Source organism: Hippichthys cyanospilos, chromosome 21 (assembly GCF_059441005.1).
Source record: "Hippichthys cyanospilos isolate Australia breed blue-spotted pipefish chromosome 21, RoL_Hcya_1.0, whole genome shotgun sequence".
Taxonomy (NCBI): Eukaryota; Metazoa; Chordata; class Actinopteri; order Syngnathiformes; family Syngnathidae; genus Hippichthys; species Hippichthys cyanospilos.
This window is the reverse complement of record NC_142389.1, coordinates 3,480,090-3,506,991: the sequence shown is the minus strand read 5'-3', so window position 1 is coordinate 3,506,991 and position 26,902 is coordinate 3,480,090. Positions and strand designations below refer to the sequence as shown.

Below are 26,902 nucleotides of genomic sequence, written 5' to 3'. Positions count from 1 at the left end.
TTAACAATCAAATGAACCTTTGATTTGCAGGACCACAAAATCTCTTGAATTTTGAAGTGACTAACCGTTTCTGATGTAGAAATGTAAAAGAATGTACTGAGGACTTAGTGGACAACCAGAGTGGTTAATGTGTCTGCCAGAATCAACAGTCCTGGTCATTACATCTCATCTTCATACACGGACCACTGGACAGTATATTAGATAGTTCTCGGCAAGTACACTGTCCAGTGACTCAGAAAAGGAGACTTGTCATTTGATACTTGTTCGGATGCATTAAAATCAGTAAAATACAGTCATAGAAACTATAAATATATATTAAAAACAAAGACTACAAAAAAAAAAAAAAACACCTTATAGCAAATTTACCAAAGGTGGGCAGTTCATCTGTACTGACGGACCTTTTGGCGGACTCCCGGATGATGAAAACATTTAAAAAACGACGGACTACGACAGACATAACAGAAGATTTTGTCGGCCATTTTAATCTGTCCATGTAATTGTCACCACCTGTGTCACCTGACACCGTTGGTAATGGTTTATTACCCAATTAAAGCTTCCCAAACGATCAGATACTTAGGAGCACGGAAGTATACACAGACTTAACACGCAACAAGCATAAATGCACCCAGGAATAACTGAAAGTTAGAGTTTAAGTATGCAGTAGTTCCTATTAAAATGAAAAAAATGTCTACATAGTGCGTAGTGCAAGAAGTGACGATGAAAGAGACGTTGATAATTTGCTGAGGGACCGGCAGACTAGCGATGGGTAAACTTTCCAAAACGACGGACTGACATTGTCGATATCCTCACCATCTTCGTCCCGCGCTCATGTCCACCGGCTCATCCAGGATATTCTCCTTTCCATTCTTACTGGGTCCGACGTGGCCGCCGTGTCCGCCTAGTCTCAGGCTACCGTTTAGCTTCTCCTCATAAGAAGCACCCATGAGGCTCTGATGGTGGAGTGCGCTCGCGCCGGGGCCCTTTCCGTCTCCCAGAGGCCCGGCGACTTCCAGGGCCGCCAGGTCGGCGAGATCTTTACGTTTGAGCAGCGCCAACATCTTGAGGCGCTCCATGGCCTCATGGCCCTCCATTTTGAGACGCTTGGCCAAGGCCTCGTCCCGCTCGTTGGGCGACTCCAGACCTCGCTTCAACAAGTTCAACCTTAGCGCCTCCTCAGACATCTGCTCCATCCTGGAAAAAGGACACAACGGGATGGTTAGAAGAGCCTATTTTGCGGAAGCTACCCTAAACAAACATGGATGACATTCTCCTTTCTAGGAGTGCTTTTCTGTTGCGCACTACAATCAACCCAAGATTATTAGAGATGTATCACTGAGTCACACACTTGGTGACATGTTCCGTCACTGAACACACTGTAGTTCATCTCAATTTACACCCACATACTCACAAGGGCACCAAAACATGGAGGAATATGCAGTAAAAACAATCCCTCAAAACAAAGGCACAATTAATCTCCTGTTTAAACAAGTGAATACTAATTTTAGCAAATTACAGATGTGGAAAATGAGGTATAACTCTTCACAGAAGTGCAGTAAAAAAAATAAATAAATAAATCACAGTGACACGGATAATCAGAAAATATGAACAGCTGATCATTCAGACAGAAGTGGGTTAAATAGAGCATGCTAATAATAGCTTGGTACTCTGAACTCGACAGTGATGAATATTGGGATTTCCGCTGTGAGGGAAAAGGCCCATACTTGCGATGCTCCAATATCTATTGAAAACATGTTAAATTCGGCAACTAATTCCAAATGTATTTACTAAATAAACATGATGTTTCAAATTATATTTGAGATGTGATGGTATATGACATCATATCAAAATACCTCACTGCATACTTTGTCTTTTGATTGATAGGGTGGAACAAAAGCTCCAAATTTTTTTTTTTGTGAGTATTAGGGGATAAACACTCGACGTATCTAGATAACTACAAGTTACAAGACAACAGGCCTGAGCAAAACATTTGCCATTACACAGCAAAGGCCTTCCACATTTTTACCCTTGACAAGTAGCAAAGTGCTTTTACGATAGCAGACTTTCAAATGTCAATTCAAGCGTTAGTTTTAGTAACTTCTCCAGTGTCAAATGAACTTTGGTCTTAGTGCAACTGTGAGGACAAATCGATCTGACCTCAATCCGCTCCAACTTGAACTTTTAGCCCTGCCTCACAGAAGTACAAGGCCACTGGACTGTCACGCAGTGTGTGGGGTTCCGACGAGATTTTGGGATTGGTCAACACTTTGCTACTTGTTTTGCAGTAATTGGAAATTTTCAATCGTCGGTGAACGTCGCAGATGTAATGGCCATATCAAAAACACCATGTTGTGTCACGAGACGTCACAATTGAATATTTTTAGAATTATATATATATATATATATGAAAATAATACGCCTCAAGGACTGCATTTGGCGAGCCCTGGCTCAGACATTGGTGTCTTGTTCTATAGGTCGGTGTACAGTATACCATGACAAAGCACTATCTCAGAGGTCAAACAACAATAATGTCAACTTATTGACTGACCCTGACATTGTGCAAAACCGAAAGCTAAATGTATGCTTTGCAATTATAGAAAGAGCTTTGAATGACAGCGTTATCAATTTATCTTGCGTTCCGTCATTTGCCCTTATTGACTGTTAGGTGCCATCACAGTTTTTTTTTTTTTTTTGCCCCCTCTGACATTTATGGTATCCTCCTCGCATCAACATTATCCTCTTTAACGCAGAGGGGGGCGGTAATGATTACACAACAAAGCCTTCCGTGTTACTACTTCGTCACTAATTAATTTGTGACGCAGTGGTGGAGCCGAATGGTGGCCTCCATTTGCTGTGAGAAAAAAAAAAAACACAAGAAGCTCTTGCTCTGCTGAGCCTCCACCTTTAATGAGCTAGAGAGCGCCACTGAGAATGGTGCTGATGAGCCAATCAGGGACGACCTTGTGCCGCACGTCAGTAGCTGGCACCCCCTTCCTTCCACCCTCCTTTTCGCGGCCATTGCCACCGACTGTCTTTACATAATATAATGACTGTTTCAGTCAGCTGCTACACAAGCCACACTCTTTCTCCTGTTTCTCCTCAACCCCACCCCATCCTGTCTCATAATCCCTCCCACCGCCATCCACTCACCCCACCCCTCTAGCTTTGGGCACTGTGCCAGGCCAACGCAATAAAGACACAGAAGACACAGCTTGGAAGAAAAGTTAAAAAAAAAAAAATGGTGGAGGTTGACGGCGAGCAGACACGGAACCACTTTTGATTTTTTTCATAAATCACAGGTCCGGGTGGAACAGGTAAGACTTCCCCATCTTAAAAACGGACTCCTCTGAGCCACGACGGCGCACGGAGGAGAAGGTCATCACCGTAAAACAGCATCGAAAGAACGTCCGAGGACTCCAGACGTCCACGTACCGCGCAACATTCCAACAGACGGCAGCATTTTGTAACCCCTTCTCCTGTTCCAGCTGTATAGTACCACAAAGAAACCCCTCCCTGCTCCTCTACCCTCCCCCAATTCCTCAAACCGGTCGTCTTTTCCTCCCCCTCTCTTTCACTGTAAAAATAAACACATGCTTACTTTCAGGGCCCCTTACATGTAGCCAGGGCTGAGGGCTTCATTTGTTCACGTTACACGGGCCAATCAGGAGTGGCTGTGGAGTCTGTGTCGACATGTGCGCACAGGCATGTGTGACATACTGTGTTGGGAGAGGAGGGAGGGGGATTTGGCGGTGGGCTTTATTAAAAATAATAAAAGAGAGACGGAGCCACGACACGCACACAACAAGAGTTTCTTTTCCTCTTCGGCTTGCGCTGTCCTCGCATGGCTTTGTGTGTGAGTGCGCGCGCGCGCGGTGAAAAAAGGAGACAGGGATGGCAGCTCTCTTCTGACATAATGCCAAATCTTAATTCCCTCCTCCCATCCCCCACGCGCATTCACACACACCATGTTCTTTATGCACGGAGCTGACTGTTGATCAGATGGCTGCTGCTAAAATGTCGTCTGCACAATTGAACCGGGGCGCCCTCTCGCAGACACCACTGTAAACAAATGGCAAAGATCAGCCCCCTGTCCTGGTCTCTTGCGCCTCGACACCATGGTCAATGCCGTTTGCCAAACAGGCGGCGTGCCAGCGGACTGAATGTATTGGTAATAAGGCCATTTGCAACTGCGATGTGGAATCTGCTGCTCATTTCACGCATGGGCTGCATCATGACAATTTATTTGGCTGATGCAACTCCAATCCTCCCAGTACGCCTTCTGCCTCGCCACCACCTCCATCCCTGTTTTTTTCTTTTTTCATACGCCGTCAAGGAAGCGTTCCGTTTCACTTTTTAACGGCCTGTTTCATACGCTTATCACTTAAGTGCAGGGGCCGGATGTAAAGGACTTGACTTTCTATCCTTCTACCCGAGATAAAAACTTTTAAATGCGACTCTTGATCCGGTGTCGCTAATGTCACACCGCCCCCATCTATGCGATTATTGCTTCAAAACGGTCATGTTGTTGGGTGTTAGATGGCACCGGTCGCAGGCGTCTGGTGTGGCCATCAATAAAAATAATAACAATTGAGCAACGAAGGTTTGGTTGCGGAAGCAACGTCATATTGAAAGCTCATTTTTCTGCTTTAAAACAATCACACAAAATCAACGCAGCAAGACAGTTCGATGTGTGTGTAAGAAGTAAAAAGGAAATATTTGGGAGGAGACAGGGGCAGCTGTAAAACAGGCAGCTGAAACAAAGTGTTGATAGGCTAATCTAATCTAACAGGTTTATGCTAGCTTTGTTAATTTCATTTGTTTCATTTTCCATAACATTCCTTCTCATTAGGGTGACCAATCCTAGGTGATTTTGGGTAAAGTTGTGGAGTACAGGTCGCGGTTGCAAATTTGCTAACAAACGCTGTCACTTCATTATTATTCATGTACGATGACAAGCTTTTTGCCTCATGTTTATACTGAAAATGACATCATGTGATCAGGGCTCCGGTAACAACCAACCAAAGGCCAGCTTGAGAGCATCACATGACCATTCCCAAAAAACAGGTGAGCTGTGATAGGTTGTTGCTTGAGCCCTGAGCACATGTGGTGCACTTTGTGAATTGCTGTTGACTGAAAATGTTTTCAAAAGTGAAACATAATGAAGCTATCCAATACATCCAAAAAAACTAACTCTTTATTGCTGAAAATAGCTAAATAGGTGAAGCATCCCTTTGATACATAAGTAGGTACTCAGATCTGGAAATGAGGTACTTTGACTTTTATATGATTTTCACACACATAAAAAGAGAAAACATTTTACAACATCTGGATGTATTTTACAGCACCTTTACTATCTCTGTGTAACACAACTAAAATGACAACGCACGGCCAGGCTACTTACGATCAAGAGCAACAGTAGAAGGATTCAAATATAAACATTGTTGAGAGACGACAGAGACTCAGAGTTTCTGAGACAGCCTCTCTTTCTGTCTTTGACTTGGATGTACAGTTCAAACTAGCATTGTCTGCTTATGCTCTCACTTCCGAGTTATCCGCCAATACCAGTCATGCCTGACATGCATATGATGCTTTCATGGGCTAATAATATTATATTATATACTAATTATATATATATATATATATATATATATATATATATATATATATATATATATATATAATTTTTTTTTTTTTTTTGGAAAGCTATCCACTGTGTGACAGCCTTCATTTCAGGGAAAAAGACGACCAATTACACAATTGTTCTGGAACACCATACCAGAAAAATGCTCTGCTGAAGTGATGTGTCAAGGGCTAGCTGGAAAGACTCACAAATCAGGGCTATCAAAAAAAAAAATACAACGTCATTTTGTTCTTGCAAATAGGGAATGAGAATGAATTTTATTCTGGTTATACAAAGTGCTTCACGCTTTAGTGTTTAAGTAAAGTATATTCCACATTATCATTTAACAACAGTGAAGAAAACCAGTTAAAACAATACGCTAACTAACCCTTTTTACAAGTGAGTAAAATTTCCATTCAGTCCATGTACAATATGTTGTGAGAATATCAAAAAGTCAATAAAAGCAGTCATAAAGTGGCGGATGTACAAAAAGCCTGTTTGCATTGATGCACAAATCAATGAAAGACAGCCTCCATGAAGTTGTCCTATTATGCCAGCAAATTTAATCAATTTTAGACAGATAGCCAACACCCTTTTTTGCCAACCCAAAGATAAAATGTATTACTTTAGACTGTGTACAAAGTTATTGTTAGAAAGCCCCGGTGTGCATCACAGTGCTGAAAGACATTGCAACACAACATAAACCTCTCAGCTAAATTAAAAATTAATGGTAAGAAGAAAGAAAAGAAAAAAAATGCAACATTTTTTTTTTTTGTGTATCCTTCAGCTCAGGAGATGATTTGGCTTTCAACCGGCAATTAAATATCCCAAGTTCGACTGCGATGCACAAGATGGCCGCCGCAATAAAATCCATTCCAAGCAAAATCCCCTGAGATGCTTCAATCCCCTGATTAACCGCCGGCATCATATAGACCGGCATGAAAGCCACATTCTCCTCTCTTACGGCTGGCATATAGGTCATGTTCAACTGCGGCGGGCTCCAGCTTTAGGTGGCGTGTACAATCAGGCTGTTGGGTCAAATAGGGTGAGCGGCAAGATGTTGTGCACATGCTCGACAATGTCGTAGTCTCTGTAAACAGTTTCAGAGGGAAAGAAAAAAAAACGGATCTACAACTAATACAGTGTGTCTTAGTGTTGGGGCATCTTTGTCTGATCCCGTGGCAAATACAATGAATGTGTTATGAGATGAGTCAAAACAGAGTCATGGCAGTGTCCGAAAGCACTTTAGAAGTGTTGGGTTAATCGTTTGTTGATCTTCTATTTAATAGTTCCACTTAAGGTAGAATAGCATCTCAATGTAAACATACAATAGATAAAAGATTCTCAAACTTTTTGGAGTCAGGGACCCCTTTTAGAAAGCAAATTTTCCAAGGACCCCCATTGGAAATATGTGCTGGAACAAAAAATCTTTTAAAATTTATTAGCTTTTAAAGTTAAAAATATAATAAGTGCCCTTTTTTATCCAGCAACATATTCAATTTGAAAACAAGTATATTTGTTGCTTTTCAGCTATACTGTAGTTTATAAAATAAAAATTGCAAATTGCTCGCCTCCTTATAACAAACCGGGTCAATTTCCAATTATTTAGTCAAAAGCAGCATTATAAAATTAAATGACGCTTTAGTTTTGCTGGCTTCATCGCCTCGTTAGCAAAAAAAAAAAAAAAATGTATACATAAACACATTGATAAATTTCAATATTATTATGATTATATATATTTTTTTTAATTCAACAAAAATAATTCGTTTGCTTTCCTCATATTTGTCTTAATTATATATGATATTTCCGGCTAAGAAGCTGAAATTCTCAGCATTTGAACAATTTTACATCTAAAAAGCATTAACTATTAAAATGATCGTATAATTAGCTTTCTATTAATTCAACTTTGTACTTCTATATACACTGAGAAAGAGCAATGGATAACAAAATATTGTACACAAAGTTTTACAGTTAACAAAACTAGCAGACTTATGGGCTTCTGTAAAAATCAAAAAGTCAGTCCATTAAAAAAATAAAAACATGGTTTCTCAATCGGCGTTTCTCTCAAATCCCTTCCCTAAGACAAACTGCGATTGGCTTAACATGGTCATGAGATCACAACAATGGCGACTGTAATACTGCATGTAGCTCATACAGTCTGTAACAGCTGCCCGTGGGAGGGGAAAAAAAAACATGACTGTGCTCATACTTTATTCAACAACGTGTGACCACGGGTCCTTGACTTGGTGCAGGCCCAGACCGCAGTCCACCATTTGAAGAGCCCCGATCTAAGACATGACTTGGAGCTAGTCACAAGAAGGAATCATTCAATCTCACCGATGCTGGCCATCTCCCACTGAGTTTTTCCGGGTGTGCTGTCCCACATTTACGCAGAATGAGGACATACGATGCAAATCAAACAAAATGTTTGCTGGCTTCCCCAAAATTATAGGAGTGATCGATTTATTTTCTGTGGCTAAGATATGTTCGTTGGCCTCTTCCACTAAGCCTTCAGATTCCGTCACTTCAAACTTCATTTTGCGCACCTGTTGCCAACTGTGTGTAAGAGAGACTACACACAATTCAGCACTCGCTATTTGGTTTCTTAGAAAATCAGATTCAAAGTGGAAGTGATGACATGCAAAGTGCTGAAGCTTGTAGTGTACGCATGGCAGCAAGCAGGTCAGGGGAGGAAAGTGTTACTGTTCAGAAGCATAGTCTGATAGAAAAACGAGTGATCACTGTATTTCATTTACCAAGGGGGTTAAAAGTACAAAATTATCCGACCCTAAGTGTAAATGTAATTGCTCCCCCCTTCTTGAATCATAAACCGTCACAATCCTTCCCAGAAGTAGTTGACCAACAAAGATTACTCAGACAGTGTGACAACAACTCATACAGGAAATCAGAAAAGAACCTTGAAAAACTTCCAAAAGAACCAAAGACTACACTGGCCTCAATTAAAATCATGACTCCACTATGAGAAAGATACTGGCCAGAAATGGCATCCATGGTAGGGTTCCCAGACGAAAACCACTGGTATCACAAAAGAACACAACGGCTCTTCTCACATTTGCCAAAAAGCTTCTTGATGATCATCAAGACCTTTGGAGAAACATACCGGGGACTGGCGAGACAAAGATTTAATTTTTTGAAAGGTTTTCTGACCGATACATCAGGTGTCATTTGATACTGGTGGCGGTTTGATGGTATGGGGTCGCTTTGCTTCCTCAGGAACAGGACAACTCGCTTGACGGAACAATTAATTCTGCTTTTTTACTAGAAGAAACTTAAGGAGAAAGCACAGCTATCAGTTTGTGGCCTCAAACTCGAGCACTCTGGCTGCAGAACAACGATCCGAAACCCAGCAGCAAGTCCACCACAGAATGTCTCAAAAATAACAAAATGAAGGTTTCGGGGTGGCCATGTCAATGTCCCGATTTAAATTCAATTGAGATGCAGCGGTTTAACCTTTGATGGACAGTTCATGTGCCCTTGGTAAATAAAATCCTCATTTAGAAACTGCATTCCATCCATAGGGGTTATCTCTGTGATATTGGTTTTATGCAATGAAATCTTTGACAGTAATTAATATGCAAAAAAAACCAAAAAAAACAACAGAAATCTGTTAGAGAAAAATGCTTTTTCACCTCATAATAAACTGCTGTCCATTCATTTGACAGAGAATTGCTATAATCCATAAAGAGTTCTCCCATTGCAAATATACAGATGGAGAGTTTCGCACTTGTTTATATGTTGTGGACTAGGAGGACCAGAACCACCACTACGCAAGTCATTATGCGTGTGGACATTTCTACAATGGACGACTACAGACATAGACTGTGTAGGAAATAGAATAGAATAAAATGGAATGCCTTATTGTCATTGCACAGGTGTAAAATGAAATTGTGGATTTCAAGAGCTAAAACCCATAAACGTGAGCGGTGAAATGTTGGATTTATTATACTGTTTTCTGCTCGGAGTTGACTGTGCCACTGACATAAATTTAACATACTTATAGTGGGGGGCAGAAAAAAAAGCTGGTGATATCATGGGGTCGAAGATGGAGACATTTCTGTCAGTGAGGGGACAAGTGATCACAAAGCAAACTGCTCTTCATGGACAATTCATCTCACCCACTCCATGATACTCTGTGGCAGCAGAGGAGCTCTTTCGCCCCAAAAAACTCATTCAGCTCTCTCGCCGTAAATGGGCCAGCTTTCAGTCAACTCACAGTTGTGTCTGGGGCAAACATGTCATTAAAACATAAAAAATAACTAAATGCATTTTATTTTGGGGGCGGGGGGCTCATCTGTACATAATGTACATACATTTACTATAAGAATTGTACGTGTGCATTAGGACTGCAACCAACAAACTATCTAAATGATTAGTTGATGATCAAAAATCATTATCGATTCATTTGATAACTGATTGGCTATCGATTAATCGTTGCACCTCTACAGCGAATAAAACATTGTGTTAATATTCTTGCTTGGATGACAAATAGCTCACGGGATAAATGAAACGCATCTGTCAGCGTGAAAGCTCTTTCTGCCGTCCATCAATTATCTTTATTTAATTGTCAAACTACACAATTTTACGGCAAACTGAACTATACCTGCTAAAGTGGCGGCGAATTTGACAAACTTGACTGAATGTCCAAATCTTGAAGATAAAATGCAGTGGCCCACAATGCAACATACTTGAAGGATTTGTAGACTAAAAGATTGAACATTATTACTGCCAACTATGTGTTTGGTTATAGTAGGCTCCAGAATAAATCAAGCACGTCACCCGTGTGTAAATCATTGTTATTCCTAAACTTAGGCTACATTCACATTGCAAGGATTGGAGTCAATTTAGATTTATTGCCAAATCATATCAACAAAAGAGCAAGGTGGGAGGAGGTACAACTATTTTGGAGATTTGAGCCAACACTCCTTGATTTCATTTCATGAAGACCTCTACTAAAAATACATAAACTCACTTCCACACAGATCTAATTTAACTGACATAAATATTTACAAAAAAAAAAAAAAAAAGGAATTGAAACTACAGCTTTACTAACAGATCTTTCGGGTTGAACTCATATGCTGAGTACCATACATTCGTTTGCCGGGTTTTATCGCTACTTAGCTTCAGGCAAAACAATAGGCAAAAATATGCTAATTTGTAACGGTCAATAGTCATGCGAAAGTTGAGGAAAGGCTAAGTACTTAACAGTCAAGGAAGCAATGAGCAACTGTATGCAATAGAGAGAGCGCTAGAGTGGGAGAAAAGTATGGAAAATCTTGCCAATGTGATGACTAAGGCCAATACCCAACAATGAACGTTTGTGACCTTTGATCCACATGCACTAAGGACCTCATGAGCCTATTAAGGATAAAAGAGGGCACATTAATACTTTGGCAAATGTATTAATAGTTAGGTTTTTTTTTTTTTTCGCTGCCCAAATGCAAGATAACTTTGAGTGAAAATTATACACTCCAACACATTATTTTAATTTCTGAACTGTTGCATGGGTTTGCACCCGGCTTTTGGGTAAGAGTACAGGTTCTGACGATGTATTTTTTCCCTAGTGTAAATATGTGTTCAAAATATGAAGGTGACTTGTGTCCCAAAGCAGATTGCGTTTGACCTTTAGTTGTCCCAGCTTTACTGGAATGCACTTAAGGCAAAAACATGCACAACAAACTTAATAAGTACTATAGTACATTTCGTTGTCGATTACTGCTAATCTTTTTGTTTCATTTTAAAATTATAGTCGATATTAATGTTTTTTGGGGTCTCTCAATGCTTACAACAATAAAGATATGAATTAGTCAGAACATTAGACTTCTTTATAAAACTTTATCTTACTGTATCTTTACAACTGAGAGAAAGTCTCTTAAAAAAATCCACTGCCTTATTAATTGATTAGGCCCTATTTTCTATGTAGATCTCTTAAAAATAGTTGTAATGTCTTCACTTGAGGTCATAAGAAAGAAGAACAGGTCATCCGGCAATATAAAATAGAGTATGAATAGATTTTGTCACTTGACAGTTTAAAACAGGGCATTTTACAGCGGGTACAGCATTGAAAACAGGTTGAGAACCACTGACCTACACCATCAAGGATGCTATTAAACAGGTTACAGTATGTGGCCATTAGCGGTCTGCAGTATGGAGGTCACGCAGCATTAGCTCCCAGCGGTTGCCATTTTCTTTGTTAACTCGGGTACAAATATGACCGGAAAACGGAAAGAAGCGAAGCGAAACTTCTGACCGTCAGATTGACAGCATCGCAACATGTGTTTGACAGACACACCAGCTCTCTGCTTCATTGATGCTGTTTATTTGTGACTCAGCAAACAGTACACAGCTGAGAGGCCGGCGGTCAGGTGTGACGGCGAATTGCCGCAGTGTGTGAAAACCCCTTGTCACTCATTTGTACGCCATCCTTCAGGATAACAGCGCACGCAGCCGCTACCTCACTTCTTTAGCGGGTGATTGAAAAGTTGGAACGGCCAAGATCAAAACCACTTCCAGTGCGCCAACAGCACGCGGCGGCTTAGTCGAGCATCTGGTAAAGCGTCTCCAGAGCAAATACCTGAAAGTGCACGCGCACGCACAAAAACATCCGAGCACAAACGTCACCTTGGCCGAGAAGGATGTTGGCGAAGGGGCTGTTGGGAATATGACCAATATTATACATTTGCATATGGCTACTACTTGACACTAATGAGGCCGATCAGAATGGCGCCCATAGCAACAAGAGCTGCAACGGACTGTGTGATGCAGCTTGGAGTTGATGATTGTGATGCGGCTTCAGAGCCAATGAGTGTTGAGAAGTGTTTTCCTGTTGCCCAAAGCGATCAGAGACTTGGCGGCATACATAAGTCACATCGAGCAGAACCGCAGTAAGATAATTACCTCCACCTTCACCTGCCATCGATGAATATATACACACACAGGACGCAAGGCACACACGCACACGCGCGCACACACGCAGACTCACACACACACCTTCCACCTACTGCTCAGACACAACGATACTCTTTATTTAACTAGACAACAGCTCATTGTGGGCGTTGCTATGACAACTAGTCGTCTATTTTTAAGCGGTGCCACTAATCAATTCCTGCTCTGCTGTCGCCTGAGGGGTGGGGGCGTGCATGCATGTGAGGGTGCTGATGGGGGGAGGGGGCGGGGGGGGGGCAGTGGCAAAAGGGGAGGAGGGAAGGCGGGAAAGGAGGAGGGGTGATGGTGAAGTTGGAGACAAAGAGCAGAGGAAGTGAAAGAAGCCGAGCGTCTGGGATTTATCTCATACCGACACACAGCAGAGGTCTTCATCCACGTCGCAATCCGACACAGCTGAAATCATGCAGTCTATGAATCAATTAGTTGCAGCCGCTAATCTGATGGCCATTTTGATCGTGCGTTCACAATTCAGACCCTTCAATTCCTAATGTGTTTTGATCTCGCCAGTGTAATTTGCTGCATCTCCTCTTTGTTGTTCATTGTTTACTCAAAGACTGATCAAGTGACAAACTGCTTGGTATTTCAATTATTCATTCGCTGCGGACCAAGAAGAAAGTGCCAAATGAAGCTCAATTTATCCAGTCAAATAGCACCTCTTGCCATCGCAAGCACAAACGGATAGTTGTAGACCACGACACGTAACACCAAGCATCATGTGATATGGCTTACATATCCGAGAACTGCACAATCATCTGTGCAAACATCTACCCTAAAATATACCAGAACTCTTCATTCATATTTTCGATTTAGATTTTCTTTTTAAGATTCACTAAAACAACACATACCACTCACCAATAGTTGTCAGACTTTGGTTGGGTCGGGCTGGGCATTGTTGGTTGGGCCCATTGTTTTTTTTTTGACACGTGCTTCGGCACAGCCGCCATATTCGATGTGTAGCTCTGCCCTCAAACTAATGTTAATCAATGGACCGAATGACATGACGTGAAAAACGACAAAGTTAGGCCATCTACACACCAACACACTACAGTGTTGCCAACTACTACATTCCTTCATGCGTTTGATGTAGTACTCCTCCGTGCCATAGGAGGCGATAGTCACTGCTCCTGCCGGGTGGTGTACATTTCACGCAATGCAATGTGGGATGCCTGTATCTTTATTTATACACAGATAAACAGACTGCTTTCATTTTCACTCACAATGGATCTCATTGTGTCCTTCTGTCCAGGTAGCCATTACACTGTACACCAAAGTTGGGACGTGGAAAAAAAAAAAACGGAGAGAAATTACGCTGTTCTTGATAAGGTTGTGAATGATAAGGAACTTTCATACTTCTTGTTTTTTCTGCATTTGTCTCTTCTGCTTCTCGTCTTATGCGCTAATTCGCTAGCCAAAAACACTTATCCAACACAACGAAAGCCAACGGTCCAAAGGTGTTTCTCCACACCAATCTGATGGCGCAAGATGAGTTCCAACCACCGACATCGGCTTGGTGTTTAACCCTACTTATGCACACATGAATATGCCTCAAAGATATTTCAATATTTATCATTACAGCAACAATGTTGCATATATTCTTAGCTGTAAACATTCATGCAAGGTTTTGTGGAAAACCAATCAACGTATTTATCTAAAGCATATAATTACAATAAACAACAAAGAATATAAATGCATTGGTAATTTCATACGGTAGAAAAAAAACGTGAGATTACAGCTTAGCAAAATTATTTAAAAAAAAACAAAAAACAAAGCTCTTTGGAAAGGTAATAAGGACTAATAATAAGCTAGAAAAAAAGAGTCTACAACTTTGAAGTTAAAGAACGCTGCATGTAATAGACATTATCTCCAGTTCAAATTAAAATACAGGTTTAACACTACAAATGTTTCTTCGGCACTTAGTACCCACTGTGTAACACAGTATGTGGCGACAGACTTGCAAAGAGGCAATCGATTGTGCCAAAACCTTGCTTCCTTCATATCTCATATTTGTAAAGCGGGATCATTTCTTTGATTTTTTTCTAAGATGCGCCATCAAAATATATCTCTATACAGCCTAATAAAAACAAATAATTCAAAACAGAAAAGTGTAGGCAATGCCGCAGAGGACTTAAATTGCCGGCATACTAAAGTACTTCAACAGTTTCCGGTACCTTATCTCCTTCAGGAAAACAAAATACCTGGAGCAAACTTTCAGCAGACAAATAATGGGCTGTCACTAAAACAGCATCCATGACACTAACAGCAGCAGAGATGTGCAAGAGTGGGGCCTGTCAAACTATTCTTTATTTTGGATCTCATTCTTCAACAGCAGGTAATGTACGGAAATATCAATGCTAATATTTAGCTCCCCACACGTACACACGAGGTAGCCTAAATATGATTATAAATCTATTTTTGATTCAGTGCTTGTAATGTCTCTTATTATAGTGTGGAAGTGTGCCTGATGTTTAATGTTAATTGTTTAATGTTTGGGTGTGTGAATAGAGGCAGCCTATTTGCATTCCACTTATCCAAATGGTTTTAATCATAGGTTCGAGTTTTCTCTGTGACAGAGATGAAACAAACCGTCAGTTCTAAACCTCCGTTTTGTTACGACAAAAGGCAGGGACGCCAATTTGTTGAAAATGGAGCCACTCACCGTTACTTTCGATGCACCAAGTGTTGACGACGAGAGTTGAGAACCACTGCCCCACTGAAAACCAGTTTAATATATTTTTAAATCATTTTCATAATTTTGAAATTTGTCAAAATGCGTTTTGTGTCTCGCTAATGAGGCGATGAAGCCTGCAAGGCTAAAGCCGCATTATATTTTATAATGCTGTTTCTGACTAAATATTTGGCAGAAACCTGTTTGGGGGAAATTAACCCGCTTTATCACAAGGAGACATGAAATTTTCAATTTTTATTTTGTAAACTTCAGTATAACTGATAAATATACTTGTTGTCAAATTGAACCTGTTGGCGATAAAAAAAGGGCACTTATGTTTGGCTTAAATTATTTTTTTGTTTATTTTGTTTCCGCAAACATTTGCAATTGGTCTCCTTGGAAAATTTGCTTTCAAAAAGTGCTCCCTGACTCCAAAAAAATTGAGAACCCCTGCAGTAGGGCATGACTAAATTTGCAATTAAACTTCATATAAGGCTTATGTCAATCTAAAGTATAATATTTTTTACCTGGTAAACTTTCATTTTGTGTAAACATTTTTTACAATGCTTTCTATGATCAAAATAGGGCTGTCCAACTCTGCTTCATACAACATAATAACTGTGTAAACATACAGTATTGACTTTTCTTGACAGCATCTGTTGTTGGTGTTGGATTGTAATAAAAAGTGTAGGTCAATATATTTATTATCTGCAAATCGAGGTTTTTTTTTTTTTTTTTTTAAGGACAGACTAGATTACAACGCTTTTCCTAATACACAGGTATGTAACCAAATTACTAGCACTGCTCTGACTGGTGCGTTTTAATAACATGAACAATAAATAAAATAAATAATCTATAAATCAAGAATAAATAGAATGAAATAGAAAACACAATTTCACCGGAGTGCTCCTAAAATGATCCTTTATACAATTTACAAGACAAAGGCATTACTCTCAACTCAATGCCGGCCTAGCCAGTCAATTACCACAACAACTTGTCTTGCACGGCCACATTACCTCACCGCTAAATGTGCAAGCTCTGCTCCCCTGATAGTCATGTGTTGTGCTCACTGCACTGGTCTTTTGAGAGCCATATCACCTGAGAATGCCCAGATGAAAATAGGACTGCATCTACTGAAATTACACATACAACCTTGTTCACAACTTACTGGAGAAATAATACGCCGACTCGATTGTCTACCGTGATCACAATATAAATCCCCATATCAATCAAACGGTGACAGCCAGCTTTTTTCTTTGCAGAACTTTTTCCCTTTCAAAATCCTCAGAAGTGATATTAGGATAAACCGATGGATATAAGACAACTGAGTTTTTATCATTGTAAGCAAGTGCATACAGTAAATCATTTGGAACGGGTGTTTTTAGTTGCTACCTACCCCCCAAAACAAAAAAAATAATCATTGAAGTTACGTTTACTTGCGTCATCAGATGGAAAAACTTGGTAGTTTCATGTATTGTATTTATAAAATATAGATGAAAGGTCCAATCAAAGCCTAAGCTAGTACAGACACAGCTATGTTTGGGTTCAAATAACAAGGCAGCGCGACATCAAAACAGCAGATAACGACGTATGATTGCCTTGTTGTCGATGTTTTACGTCGTGTTTCCTTGTATTATTTTCAATGCTTTTATTTTCATTTAATAGCTGTTGTGAAAACGATTTAAATAAATATGTACTGTATTTGGTTGAATTGCGTGGCATTCTCTTTGTGTGTTATGTTTAAAACCAAATAACAATAAATAAGAAAAACAGTTAGCAAGTGCGTTGTCCCGAGCGGCTATCGGCCGCACCTCATGCCCGATAACAATTGCCTCTCAGTCCTCCGCTGCAGTCTTCCTTGTGCCTGACAACGACGAAAATTCCAATACACAAAAAAATCTTAATTTTACAAGCAATGCCCAGTTGAGCGCTGCAACTTACAAGCGTAAGTGACCGGTTGCCACGCTTGTGCAAAATACCTTACTGATCGGATCAATGACAGAAAGTGGAACAGGTAAAATCCTTCGATCGGCCCGAAAATATTCACAGATGGGGGCGCCATCTGGGCCAGACATTCAGCTTTGGTTAGTGTTGTATTATAAAACAATCACTTTTGTATTTCTTGACTTACTGTATAGCTCTGTATACGACGTGACTTTCATAGCACATTCTGCGAATCCATCGTCAATTTTGTTCAACCTTTTGCAATGACAAGAAGATTGTATTATTTAATAGCCACACGATCAAAAACGTAAGCAGTTAAAACCATCCATGACTTGTGCTAAAAATACAGTCTGTACAAAGCTCTTGCCCAATAACCACAAATCTTGGACGTAATACTGCATTAAACTCTACTACTCTGTACTCTTTAATCTCTAATAACAAGTAAGATTGTGTGTCTCCCCGTATGACAGTCAATGTCCAAAATTTGTTTGATATTGTTTTCGTATTCCCAAACATACAATATTTACAACGTTTAAGAGTTGAGTTTCCACTGTACTTGACATCTTTATCTGGTTTGTTGCTCTTATGCTTCTGTATATAATAGAAAAAAAAAACTGTCCAGATAAACCCTGAGTTCTAAAAACCATTAAGAATTCATCATGAAGGCAATTTTATCCAAAAATAGTACCTAAAACAGCGCAATGGCTTTCCAATGTGTCATTTCTTGCACTGTACTACTTGTAATGAAGAAAAATGAATGCAGAAAAAAAATGTAACAACAGGCAAAAGTAGGTACCGTGTTTAGTGAAAACAGAAATTGTTCCCTTATATAATCAATAAGCCTTCAGGATCCTACACTGAATTAATTACCTTTACGGAGAACAGCCAAAGAGTATGTATGGTCGTCGTATTGTCAGACAATAGAGGTATGTGTGGCAAGAGTATCGTGTTGCCTCAAGGAGGGGGTGTACAGATGTAATTTTTTGACAATTTATTTGTTTTTGCCTAGAGACAGAGAGTGCAGTCAAAACGCACTGAACCAGTTTAAGCCGGTTTGTAACCTCAGGGTATGGAATCATCTCTTAATACGTAGCTGTTAGTGGTCAGGTCGTCACACGGAGGGGAGGGGGGGGGGGGGGGGGGGGGGCAAAGGGGAGGAGCAGCGGCCCTGTGTTTTCATAGCAGAAAGAGGAAAATCTCTTCCTTGAGGAGCTGGCATTTTGACAGAGGAGGGAGAGCAGAACTTCAGACCACAGGGTGGGGCATTCACTGTTTCACCAGCCAAATGAGAGGGAAAAAAAAAAAAAAGAAGCGGCGGGAACATGAGACATTTAGCCAGAGCAAGGAACTCTGAGGTAGCGTAGATATCTTAAAATAGGGCCGAATGCGATGGCCAATAGGACTATCAATATCCTACAGAGGTAGAAATATGCCGCATGCAATCGGTATATTTAGCGCAAGGAGACAATGCCTCTCGAACTCCACACATTATCGATAGCCTTTTCTGTTGTACGTTTACATGTTAGCATTTCTGTGGATTTGTGAGAGAAAAATAGCAACAACACGATATAGCTTAGCGTGGGACAATTTGGAGTATATGAGAGGATGACCAAAAAAAAGTTCCTTTTTTGAAAGAACAAACTGATCAAGGTATTACAGAAACGTCGTCAACCGCTATAAATAAATTACATTACATGTTATATTTATTCAATTATATTTTGCCAAGCTCCCCCAGGAAAGAGAAAACTTTTCGCGGCCCCCCACTCAACGCGCTGACTATAAATAAGATTATTATCTATAAAATTGGATTAAATCTAAACCTGTATCCTTTTTAACATTAATAGAAAAAAAGCAATCCATATCAACTTTCAACAACTTAATCATTTTTACAGCATTTCAATGAGTTACAGCTTGGTCTACAACTGAAAAAAAAAGTGCATTAAAGTGCCTGGAACTTAAATACTTAAAAATTCTATTTTACTGCAATTACACTTAAAAACAAAGCCTTTTCCCCGGCTTCAATAATTCATCATGCTTTGAGGATGTTAGTCTTGATCTGGAACTGTGTTCATAGACAAGATAGTTAATTATGAAAAGTTCCAAAGACCGTTTAGTGTTACTACAAAAATCCAGACAGGAAAGCCTGGAAAAAACCATGAGAACTGCTGAACTTTACTTGGCGTTAATCCGAGGCACTTAAAAAGATGCTAGATGTGTGCTGACTCCGTTTTGACACGATTATTGCAGAATAAAGCCACTCATTTATAAGCGGAGTTGTACACTTGTTCAACCACATTATTTTCAATTTTTTTTTTTTTTTTTTTTAAATTCTTCAGGTATATTTATTTCCCCTCTATTGAGTTATACAAATTCCTGGTGACATTAACTGTGGGAACAGGGGAAATTAATCATATTCCCGCCAATGTTCCGACATTATGAACCAAACTAGTAATTTAACAATAAGAACAATGTTCATTTGATCATTTAAACAATTGTTAGCTGCAGCCCTAATTAAATTCTAAATCATGCGTTTTTGCAACCTAAGTTTTTGCCATTTCTAATCATGTGAAATCTATGCAGTATTTTTCCAAGACGACAATTAAGCATTCAAACTAAATTGCCACAGTTGTACTGTATTTATTTAAAATGCTACTTGAGTATGGTGAAAGTGTAAGTAGAACACGTGTCCTAATGGAAAGAAAATGGCAGGCCAACCATGGTTTTATTTATATTTAGGGTTTTGGTGAGTTCATGAGTCATGCTTCTGACATGCACATTACATAATTTTCTTGCTTTTCGACCTGCGTGTGTGACTCAACTGAGTGTACAGTTTGGAAAAATATCATCCACGCTCACTATAATATTGCAAACAGAAATCTAACGAGCCCGCCTCTTTTCTGATCAAATGGAATTATTCGGACCGATATGGGGAGTGTGAAGATGGCCTTTCATATTCCAACACCTGGGAAGAAAAAAAAAAGCCTCCGGATTTAACCTTCAAGTCACAGTTGTGCAGATGTCCTCCGGTGTGCGAGGGAGTCTTAGGAGGATTTCATTGATACAGGTTGACTGAGGTGACCTTGTGCAGTACCTGGTTAAATGCTGCACAGCAATGCAGCAATGATCTGCACCCTGCTTATTCACTGACTGGATTAGTCATAGCTGCACTGCTGCTGACTGCTGAAGCGTTTCTACAACTCCAAAAGCCCAGGAGCAAACACTTTCCCACTCGTCATTTTACCACAGTTAGAATCCGCACCAATGCATGCTTGATTGCTTTACACTTTTTCATTGAAATTATCCCAAACTATTAGGGCAGCGTAACCGGTATTGTTTAATATGAAATGATGCTTCTAATTAAGAGCTCGTTGCGGCTTTAGGTCACAAAATGCTGCATGTGGATGCTTCTGAGCCATATGTGGGAATCAAACCAGTTTGTAATGCTGTCTTAAAAAAATCACTATCCTTTAAAACAATTCATTCATTTTACTTTCATGGCCGAAATAAGACTCATATTCAGTAAGAACTGTGAAGATAAAATGCAAGGGTATTATTATTACAATTGTAGTCTTGTATGGGTCCCCTTTTTTCCAGAATCAAAAAGACAACAGAAAACACAGTTTTAGCGGAGAGGTCCGTAGACTGCTTGGAATGTGAAAGGTGCTGCTGGTTGTGATGAACCAAGGGAGGTTTTGCCAACATTAGTGGGCTTTTTAAGGCTCATCGAGAAAGCTGTTCTGCAAGTACAACCCACACATTGTGCTCTCATCAACACTTGCTCGTCAAGCACCCAACTGCAGAGACAAGATCCTTTCTTTTACATTGGGATCTTCCAACAACGCCGTAAAAGTAAAGCCAACGTTGAGGCCACCTTGCTAGTTAATGTAACGGCAACCAAGATGCTGCATATGATCATTCGTGCGGTTATAGGGGGGAGACGTCGCCATATGTATTTTAAATGACTCTTTTGATCATCCCATTCCACGGACACTGATGCATTACTGGTTGTGTAAAACCAAGCCTGAAACGACTGGAAAAAAAGCAAAACTATTAACGCTAAAGAAACAAGTGTGAGGTCAGCAAGACGGGCCCATCAAGCACTTCAAGCATGTGTTTTAATTTGGTTGGCAATGGCTCTGTTGGTAATGGCAAACGCTGACTTGGCCTTCCACCACGAAATGTGCAGGTCTGATAGTGGGTTTATCAGCAAGCATAAATTGTAGAACATTCAACTGTGCATGGGATGATATCAGATTCTGACAGCATGATTACCTTGAGCAAAAATATCACTGTGAATTACAGCTTCAAAAGATATCATTTTAAAATCTTTTGGGTAAATTGTTGGGGATAAAAATCCATTTTCCTACATCATAAAAGTTTTATTTTTAAACAAAATACAACAGTGCAACAAGTTGCCAAGCTGCGCAAGACATTTTAAAATGCTTTGGAGGCTGGGCATCATTTAAAAAAAGAAAGCAAGATTTTGTGGCGTGGATAGATAGTTGCATCAAATCTGCATGTTTGATTTTTCCAACAACTCAATCCATGTCAAACTCAAGAAGACACATCTAAGATGCGCTATATGCGTGTCGCTAACCAACCGTGGCTTGCTTGAGCTTTTTTGCCTTCAAAGCAAGGTACTGTACAAAGATCCGTGTAGGATGTTTGCCGAGAGGACTATTTACCTCTGTTTTACAACACCAAGGTGTGCAATAAGCCCAAAGAGTCTACCGTTGGCCACAATCACTGCAATGTGAGATTCTACTTAAAGCAAGCCGTTTGGAGCAAAAAAGAACAACCATTCCATAGTTAGAACAATGCAGCAGCTCGACGCGCTACACTCAAACTATAAAAATATTTTGAAGAGACCTAAATTCCATTTTTTTTTTTAATTGAACCACAAACAAAACGTTGAGATTGTCAAGGAAAAGCAGGATGTCGTGCCTGCTGTAGCGGAGAGAGAAAACTGGCGAGAAATAAATGAGGATTTATTTGAATGACTCTTGGCCGTAAATGTCGTAGTCATTGACTGCATTTATGCATTTTGGCTTTCCATGCCGCCGTTTCAATGAACTTTTGCCACGTTGTGCTGTGGGACTTGTTTAGTCATGTGACATTCGCAAGCTGAGCCATTATTGGTTGTTCCCTGAGCCCTTTTATAGGTATTAATTGTACAAGAAAAGTAATGACGTTATGACATAAAAATACTGAAAAAATAAACTTCATACTGCAGAAAACAGATATATAAGTAAAGTATCCCTTTAATAAATGAAACCTGTTGATACAGTTATCTTTTTGTACTCTTCATAGCACTTAATGCTAATTCCTTGCCCAATGGGACTGGGCCAAAAAAATGTAGCTTTAAAAAGCTTCACTTGATGAAAATCATCAAAATATATGTTTTCTTTCCTGATCGAAACGGGATGCATTCATTCTATATTTCCAAGCAAGTGATGCTTAGATGAGATGGTGCTTTAAACAGGTATGGTCATCACGCTCCATCGATGCAACAATATTAAGAGAATCTCTTACTGCTATCTGGCCCATTAATTCCGACTCGTGCCTGGCTCAAAATCAGAATAACATGTTCTAGCACCCCCCTCCCTCCCTGCACTAGCCTTTGTCTCACCATATCTGTGTATCCAAAAGACCAGAAAATGTCTGTTTCGCTTACTGTTTTTAACAAAAGGCCATTTCAGCTGTGCAAAACGCAATTTTAGGCACGTTTTGTTACAAATCCTGAAAAGGGGTCAAAATAATTTAATAACAAAAGAAAAGGCACGGACGAGATTGTCACTGTAAACCTCATCTAGATAAGGGACTCGGAGACTGCCGACAAAAGCCTAGTAACCACATCAAGAAAAATTGCTATTTGTTGCGTGTGGTTATTAAAAGCAGGATCCCTTAAAAATGGACTTGCGCTAGTTCCAGCAGGACACCTGAGGGACACCCTTAAAGCTACGGGAACGCTGCCTGAAACAAACAAATCACTAGGCACCAAATGCGGTACATTTTCCATTCGGGGTTAGCTTCAGTAACGCCGATTTAGAATTCTGTGTATTGCTGACATATTTACTTTGGAAGCGGTTCGCTCATACGAAGATATAAAGAACCTTGTGGTCAGAGGTAACCCGCGACCAGCCTTTCTTACGTGGTGACCCAAAACTGGTAAAATGATGCTTCGCTACAGTTTTGTCTGACCCATTTTTACAAAAGAAATACACCAATTTGTGAATAAACCAGAGGTAACAATGTACGTGATCACATGGCAACAAAGAACATACGTGTACTGCTTACTTCTCAGTAAGTGGCTGATGGCCATGTTAAGACGTCCATTTTTATTTTGAACGGCACTAAGGGGCAAAGGGGAAACTGTGGGGTATAACAGCATCCTGAGCTAAGACAGAACACATTTTCTTTGCTCAAGATATCTCTGTTGGCTTATTTTACTGACAGCCCAAAACCCAAAGGCATGCAATGGATGCCACCAAATTGAACACTTTTGAAATTTGATACTGAACTTCCTTATTGAGGCCAAAATGAAAATAGGAACAAAACGGCACACACACACACACACACAGAGTAAGGAAATGAGTAAGTCCCGGGTCTTTCCATCGAACTTGTTGACAATAAAATTCAGAACAATACACCTTCCAAAAGTGCTACCAAACATGGCGGAAAGCAATTTTTTTTCACCTACAAAGAAGACTATGATAGGAGTGTGGGTGTTTTACGCTTTTTTGAATACAGCAGATGGAAAACTAATCAAACATGATTACACTGTATGCAGAGCGTACAAGAAAAAAAAAATCAGGCAACACTTCAAATATTTTGAGTCACTCAATGATGTCTAAAGTTCAAGTATATTTTGTCCTGTGTGTATAAAAACTGCAGTGGATAACAACTTCCGATGAGCGGTGTTGCGGATTTCAAATGTCTTTGTTCTACTCAATATAAAATTGATAAAAACTAATATTTTTTTGCAATTATGATATATTAATCCCAAACGATTTCAACTCTACTCTTGACCAACAAAGGCAGAAATACATGAAAAGAAAAAACATGAAATTGAAACACTGATCATGTAGGTTAACTAAAGAAGCCAAGATCTTTATTTCTGTACTTATTTCAAAAATGTACCGCTCAAAAAAGGACGTTCAGAGAGCAAACAAGAAAAGAGGTCATGCACAGTAAGCAAAATTAACATTTCAAACACAACGGCCCAGGCATGTACGTACGTACACTAGAATCCATACAATGGAATTGATGGCTAACATACACTACTAGTACTAATTATCAAAGTTAGCAATCTCTTTTAATGCGGTAGTGTACGTTATTATTTGACATAATGGATTGATAATTGCAGATTTACCACATACCGTCTCAAGGTTTAAAAAAAAAAATGGTGGGAATTATAACAATGCAACTAATAATCGACAATCAAATTAATAAAATGTTTTTGATATATCAATTAATTATTTGGAAACTTGAAACTGTTCAAATCCTCAAAATCTCCGACAGTCTTCTCTGACAACAGACACTGTGTTAAATCAGAATAAAACAATTAAAAATGACTATTATGATTGACCACATCTGTAAAATAATCATAAAAATGTACGCTGGAGCATTTTTATTCTGAAGGAAAAAAAGCCACAACTCTTTTTGAATGAACAGATAGAAATTAAAACGTATTTTTAAAAATCGTATTCAGCAATTAATCAACAAAATTAAGCAAATTAATTGATAACTGGAATAGCTGTTAGTTGCAGCCCCAGTGAACTAAATCTGAAACTCAATCAAAGTTAATTGAGGACATTCATTAACTATTTTTAATACTTTTTATGATGTCATTTTAAACATTACCTACAGGGTATTACGCCGATTAAAGTGACATCGGAACTGATTTCCAACCACCCAGAAATCACCAACAAATCCGATTTTCACAACAAATTGCATTTGAACTGTAAAGAAATGTATAGCGCTTCAGGTAAAGACACGGTACCGTAAAAAAGTACTACGTTACATACTAACAGTGCCAATTGTGTACAATAACAAAAAATTCTTTCGATTGTGCAAAAACCAGGCATGCCAGGGGACCCTGAGCTGGAAGAGGAAAAAGAAAAGACTCCATCATTGAGAATACCACAGTTCATTCACTCTCTCCAACAGCAGGAACCATTCATTCATAGCGATCAACTATCATGGTGTGAGTAAAAAGACTGTTTATCAAGTTCTGGTAGCTTCTATTTCTGAACCAAAGGTTGTGAGACTGCTGTATATTGATAAGGAAGTGACAATTTGTCAAGGGGAGCCCTGATGTTCTGGAAGAGCAGCTGCTAGGAAATGATAGCATGCTACAAGACGTGCGAGGGGTACAAGGAGTGAGAAAATATCGATAATCACCTTGTAATTGAAGTTGGAATAACTTTAAAATACAAATTTGTGACGTTAACGCCAATGTTAGTTAGCACAAACAAGCAAGCCAGTTGTTTGCTCATAACAATTCGCTGAGTTGTTATTACCTACATTTTAAAGGTTTGGTAATCTCATTGTTTATTCATTTGGGGGAGAATACAAGGGATAATTAGTTTTGTAAAGACTTATTTGTTTGTTGAAATTTGCAGAACAGCAGTTTTGACAATGTGCCCCACAGATCCTATCTACAACTTCTGGTGGCATTTAGCAATTTTTCCACAAACAACAATGTAGCTTATGCAATTTCCAGTACTGCGGAAATATATGGATAATACAGTATGTGTTATATATGTGTGTTGCTATGGATTACCCTGATTCCTATGAATTGTAGGCATTCATTTTCACTTCTCTGCCACGGTTTTTGTACATATATCGTGGTCTGTGGGATATACAGTCCCTGTGGTATTTCTCGGTGAAAGAATGAATGCCAGTGATATATATAGGTGTATATTTATACGTGTGATTGTTCATGTTTGGCAACAAAGTAATTTTCACTTGTACGACGCTTTTTTTTTGTACAGGTATCAAATTCTATGGGATCTAAAGTTACAATGGTATTTTGCAGTATATTGATAATATGCTACCATAGACGTAATCTATGGAAGTGGAATTTTTCATTTTCAGAGTATCATAGACATAAACAAGTGATATTTGCCATACGTTTTGATGAAACGAAAACTATTTGGTAGCGAAAGGTTACACCATTTTGTTGAATTATCCAACTTAAACATATTTTTCTCAGTTTGTCGCCTTCAGAATTTGAGTCCACGCATCATTTTTTTAAGATTAGATATCAACTCTGACTTGAACATTATCTTTTAAAGCCAACTATTGTCGAAATGTTAAAAAAAACAATGACTGACCTATGCACTCAAAGTGCTTTTCTCCCCCCCAAATACAGAAAAAAAGTTTCCAAAAGTGATCTTCGTATTTGAAAAGCACCTACGTGCCCGGGGTAAATATAGGGGTTGCAACAACAAAGGTGAAGTGATCGCTGCATTAAAGTGCACAATAATGGCCTGACCACATTTAATATTGATTCCCTTTTGGTCTCTAAAGCCACATCTACATCGGTTTATCCGCCACTCTGGGAACATATCAACCCCTCGTCCCAGATCATTCATCGCTTGCCCCCTTACAGTAAGATCTTGGTTACGCTGTCAGGCGCCAGGCAGCCATTTAGGTGCATATGAACCCAGTTGAGTCTCCACGTAAATGGCTGATACATTTCGTATTTT

General features: G+C 39.5%; 1 protein-coding gene across 1 annotated transcript in view; it reads right to left on the bottom strand.

The window, feature by feature from the left end:
* gatad2b (GATA zinc finger domain containing 2B) overlaps positions 1-26,902 on the bottom strand; it is a 49,642-nt gene that overhangs the window by 22,079 nt on the left and 661 nt on the right. Inside the window, exon 2 of the mRNA XM_088404807.1 lies at positions 811-1,191. Coding sequence (XP_088260933.1) covers positions 811-1,190 — 380 coding nt within the window. The 5' untranslated portion in view covers position 1,191. The remainder of the gene's footprint in view (positions 1-810; positions 1,192-26,902) is intronic.